The following is a 6096-nucleotide window of genomic DNA, read 5'->3' on the forward strand; positions in this document are numbered from 1 at the left end:
ATTATATGATTTTTCATACTTCTAGATTCTATTGATTTATAATCACAGTGAGGACATTGATGTGACTTTTCTCCTGTATGACGAGCCATTATATGTCTCTTCATATTGCAAGATACTACTGAGTTATAATCACAGTGAGGACAATGATGTGTCTTTTCTCCTGTATGACGAGCCATTATATGACTTTTCATACTGCTAGATATTACTGATTTATAATCACAGTGAGGACATTGATGTAACTTTTCTCCTGTATGACGATACATTATATGACTTTTCATACTGCCAGATTCTACTGATTTATAATCACAGTGAGGACATTGATGTGACTTTTCTCCGGTATGACGAGCCATTATATGAATTTTTATACAGCCTGATGATACTGATTTATAATCACAATGAGGACATTTATGAGGCTTCTCACCCATATGATGGGCCATTATATGACTTTTCATACTTCGAGATTTTACTGATTTATAATCACAGTGAGGACATTGATGTGACTTTTCTCCTGTATGACGAGCCATTATATGACTTTTAATATTGCTAGATACTACTGATCTATAATCACAGTGAGGACAATGATGGGGCTTCTCACCAGTGTGACGGGCCATTATATGTTTTTTCATACTGGCAGATACTACTGATTTATAATCACAGTGAGGACATTCATGGGGCTTCTCACCTGTGTGACGGGCCATTATATGCCTTTTCATACAGCCAGACACTGTTGATTTATAATCACAATGAGGACATTGGTGGGATTTCTCTCCTCTATGATAACTATCCTTGGTACCTATAAGCAATAAATTTCTATATTAAAAAATAAAATAAAGGTATTGAGCAGTTATCCAATTAATTAATAAAACATATTCATTAGTTGAAAATTTTTGATAAGTAATAATAAATATAATCGATAATTTTATTTTAAAGCATCATTTCTAGAGTTCAAAGTCATACTAGTATTATCATGTGAATTTAGAACAAAGTATGATCAATTGCAACAATAACATTCAAAGATTCTGTTCACATTAACAGAGAACAACTGATGCTGCCTAATTAATATTGCTATCACTTATCAGTGATTCAGGGTTTTACTAATAACATCACATCTGAACATTTTTCTTCTTCTAATGGGGAAGGGATAAAGAAGTTTCTGATTGAATGGGAAAATGTATCAATAAGGAGAATTAATTAATAAACAGTAATGAGGTAGATAAATTACATGACTTTGGATAATCATTCGCTTATATTAATAGATTAAAAAAAAAATTCTTCACTTTTGAATGAACTATACTATTTTGTGTTACAACTTATATTACAAATGTCTATGTTAATTCTTCAAACGAATACATCTAGAAAAGATGGGAAAAGGCCCAAAAAGGCCAATATAAAGGAAACCATACGGTATGTTATAGATGTCATTCTACGTTAAGGTTATTTGTGCATCAGTATTGCGGTTACTCAACAGTTAATTAGATAAATGGTCCTCACCTTCATCTGGGATAAGCAGTTCTTCTTGTTTCACAAATATTTCTTCTTTTACATCAGTAAGTCCACCTGCTAATAAGAAATAAAATAATATTTATAGTAAGGAATAGAAAACATCTTATTACAAATATAACAAATTTAATAAGAACATCCAAACTTTCTTAAAAGAAATGAAATAAAATATTAATATATTGCTCTTCTATATTTCTTTATCCCAGTGGTTTCTAATCTGATGAGTTCTGCTTACCAGTTAGCCAGAAATTGAACAATGTACAACCTGTCCCCACTTCCAAACCAGCATCATCTCCTTAAGATGTTAGAAAATTAGGTTGCTAAAAAGTGCATTCTGAGGCACTTTTATTGAGCATTTAATGGTCAGAAGCTTTTAACTCAGGAGAAACTAACAAAATTTTATTTTGCATATTTGGAGATAAATGAAAATAATTGGATATTTGGATGATTTCAATGAAGTAAAACAAAAAATAAATAAAAATTATAACAAAACATTGGAGATGAACTTCCAGATTACAATCATCGATTCATTATTAATGAAAAAGAAACAATAAAATCGATGAAATAACACTAACATCCAAATGGAATTTAGTTTTTTGCAAACTTCCTTTAAAAGTGGCAATATTTTTTATTGTTTAAAAAATAAAAAATTTCAATAAGCTTTTTATATTTTAATAAATAGGTTTTCTGCTATTTTTGCATTTTTCTTGGTTGCCATATGGATCATCTTACTACAATAAATTATTTACCGTAAACCAATAATCTTTCAAAATAAGAAAATTTACAAATTAACATGAACAAAATTAAAATATCATAACAAATAAAAATAATAATTTTATTAGTAATAATAATAATAATAATAAGCCAGACATCCTTCTTATAGACCTAAGAAATAAAAAAGTGGAACTTATTGATGCTGGGATCCCCAACGATAATAATATAAGCTCCGCTATGGGAGAGAAACTGAGGAAATACCAGGAATTGGCGATAGAATTAAAAGAAATATATAAATTGGAAGGTGTTACCACTACTCAATTCATAATATCAACGAATGGTCTCATACCAAAATCAACAGTGGCAGGGTGAATGGTCTGGGGGTGCCTACAGATGTGCTGAGAGAGGCTCAACAGTCAGTTCTCTTAGACACTGCACATATAGTGCGATAATATTTAAATATTTGAAAAAAAAAAAAATAAACAAAATCTGAAGGTGGTTGGACTTCTAGGTCCCCCAACTCAGACATTCAACCCGCAATAGCGAGAACAATCGGATAATAATAATAATACTTTATTTATTCTGGGACGAGTCCCTTTAGAAAAATATATAATAATCAGTAGAACAATAAAAAAAAAAAAAATGAATAAATAAAAAAGAGAAAAGAAAACGATTTAAAAATCATTAAGAATGATATAATAGTTTACATACATATTTACAATTACATTAATTTACAATTTTATGGGGTCTGAATGGATAGGAAATGATTGAATAGGCGGGATTTAAAAGTAGGTAGGGTATTGGAGCGACGGATGTTGGAAGGGATGGAGTTCCATAAGAATGAGGCTTGGATAATGAATGATCTATCGAAAGCAGCGGTTTGGTGGGCCCATGTGTATAAATCTGAAGACCATGAACGGGTATTGCATGAATGATGGAGGATTTGAATTGAAGGAGCTCGTAGATGTATGATGGACGGCAGGATTGGACGACTTGGAAGATGAAGGATGCCAGAAAATACTTACGATGGTAGGAAGGATAAAGCCACTTCAACTCTGCATAAAAACAGGAAACAGAGGCGTCCCTTGGGATTCCAAAGATGTATTGTACACACCAATTAATCAAACGTTTTAATTTCGCCTCGATCCCCAGAGATGCCCCCATATACTGTACAGCAATAGTCAAAGTGGGGAAATATTAGAGAAGTGACCAGGAGCCTACGAGTTTCAAATGGAAATAGGTGGCAGAGGTAATTTAAAAATTTTAAAGTTGAAAAGGTACGGCAGGAGATATTGAATACATGGTTTTTCCAGCAAAGTGTTTGATCAAAGGTTATTCACAGGTTTTTGATGGTGGGGTAAAATTTGATGGGACTATCATGTAAGAACAGAGTTGAAATATTAGGAACAGTTTTAAGGAGATGATTGGAGCCTATTAAGATTGCCTTCGTCAATCTAGTATTACCAATTATTTATCCTTCATCGGTATACATTCTTATAATTTTTAAAAAGGTGATTCAAATTATGAAACATATAAAGCCATTTTTGTTTAATTTTTGATCGATCCTGCGATTTATTTCTTAATTCGGAACTTTTCTTAGGCATATACATTGATAGTATAATTAATCCAAAATTTTTTCTACCTTATTGGATATTTGGACATATTTTTGTCACATATTTAACATTTTTTAGTTGTATATTATATGATGACACAATCAGCAGGTTTTTACAGCATCAAATCTGGGCTTGTTTAAAAAAGGTAAATTTTTCTCACCTTCATCTGGGACAAGTAGTTCTTCTTGTTAGGGTTTGGAATGATATTGAAAATCCAAATTTGCTACATCAGCAGACCACCAAAATTGTATTTTATTCAAGAACACTAAAACTACAATTGATTTTTCACCAAAATACTTAAATAAAGTTTAGTAAATAATATTAATTTAAATATTGTGACCTTAAGAATTAATAAATAATGTATTAACCATAGCATAACTAGTTTAAACATTAAAAGCCATAAGCTATCGTTTCTTAGGCATAGCTTTACCTCAGAGCTTCCTGATAAACTGTGTTAAGTGTCCATTGAGTAAAATATATAGGATAGGAAAACGTTAATGAAGTTGTTTTAATGAGAAACAATAATATAACATGGACCTGGTCATTATTAGGCCAGTAAAATAAGTGTGGTGCTCGGAAGAAAATCAGGTAAAGTTGGAAGTTGTTTAAATTTTATCTAGTCAGTATCTGATAGGAAGAAACTAGGTTTCCTCATAATTCCATCTTAATAATTGAACTTAGTAACTTTGAAACTTAGTAAGATTCAAAATAATTCTAAAAGACTCACATGAAGGATCGGTTTCATCAGCCATTTGTCCGATGTCAAAATTGTTTATATCTGAAAAAATGAATAAAATAAACCATGAGCTGTATCTAAGACACCTTTAAATAGTGTACAGTTAGGAACTTAAGTCTGGCTAAATTAAAATGTAATTTATTAATTCCAACAAATTTTCCAAAACCTTTCTAGTTATTGTATTAAAATAGGTAATTTCTTTTAAAATAATAAACAAAGTGTTATTGGACTAAATGCAAATTGTTGGTTCAAATATTTCATTGGATCAGCTATGTTTAGAAGACACATTTTTGGGTAAAGAGATGACCACTCCCACAAAGAATAGTAAAATGTTTTGATAACATAAATGAAAAATAATAAAAGACATAACATACTCTAAATATGACTAAGAAATGTTTTTAGCAGTTAAAATCCAACTTACAACAAAGTAGTGATAACTTTTCATGAAGTTACACCAAATGATTAGAGATATGCTGTTCACAAAGGAGCAAGTTCAGATCAATGACAGTTTGTGAAATAATTATTTCTAATCTTACTTCCTTGTTTATTTCATAAATGCATCTACTCATTGAGGGTCATTAACATTTATTTTTCTTCAGAATTTAGATACTTAAAACAAAAAGGAACAAAAATTACATGGGTTGAAAAATTATATTATTACATTTTTCTCTACAGAAGATGATAAAGATTTGATTTTGTCAAAACTTAAATAAATTTTCATTTATAATTTTATTATTAATTAATTTTCATAATCAGGAAGAAGCATCTGGACATGCTAGACAGTTTTTGAGAGAGTGGACCCCGGAAGAACAAACAGGCACACAAGAATCGGAAACAAAGGGGAGACCTCCATAGATGAAGACCAACTGTGGAAAGACCAACCAAGATGGAGGAAAAGTGATGCAATCATTAATGATAAACATCGCCAAATTATATGGAAAACCAGAACCTCGGGAGTACTGGAGATGGAGCATGAAAATTACGGCTGCAGTAATATTGTGCCTATACGTCTCAGCCTAGTCTCGGGAAGGACCAAATCTGTAGAGCACTATGGATGCATTGAAGGCCGGACAAATCAAATAGTTGTGAAGTATTCCTAAGCACCAAATACGACCGGCACCCACCTCAAGCGATACAGGAGGAGACGCCCACTTAGTGATCTTCCAGCGGAATTGTTTACATGGAAGGGATACAGTGGGTCACAGTGATAGACGTATTCAGCAAACTAGCTATGGCGTACCCAGTGAAAGAGAGTTCAGCAGAAGCGGTGTTAAGAGCCCTACGCACGTGATTCCAGTTTTACAGTGTACCGGGTAGAATCAGGTCAGACAGTGGAGAGACTGATGAAGCATCAGGGAAGAGATGAAAATCTTGGAGGTGACAGGGCTATATCAGCTGATCCAGCAGGCAATATGTATATATATAGGGTGCCGTAAGGCAATACAAGAAAAATTGTATAAATGTATTATATATTATATTATCTTAATCATATAAATCCGTATTATATATATATATATATATAAGTTATGATAG

General features: G+C 31.9%; 1 protein-coding gene across 1 annotated transcript in view; it reads right to left on the reverse strand.

The window, feature by feature from the left end:
- LOC106692661 (zinc finger protein 431) overlaps positions 1–6096 on the reverse strand; it is a 30446-nt gene that overhangs the window by 3840 nt on the left and 20510 nt on the right. The window contains exons 4-6 of the mRNA XM_067047290.1: positions 4555–4605; positions 1492–1557; positions 20–793 (exon numbers count right to left, since the gene is read on the reverse strand). Of these exons, the coding sequence (XP_066903391.1) occupies positions 20–793; positions 1492–1557; positions 4555–4605 (891 nt within the window). The remainder of the gene's footprint in view (positions 1–19; positions 794–1491; positions 1558–4554; positions 4606–6096) is intronic.

Source organism: Halyomorpha halys, unplaced genomic scaffold, assembly GCF_000696795.3.
Source record: "Halyomorpha halys isolate HHAL.00 unplaced genomic scaffold, Hhal_1.1 Scaffold65.1, whole genome shotgun sequence".
NCBI classification, from domain to species: domain Eukaryota; kingdom Metazoa; phylum Arthropoda; class Insecta; order Hemiptera; family Pentatomidae; genus Halyomorpha; species Halyomorpha halys.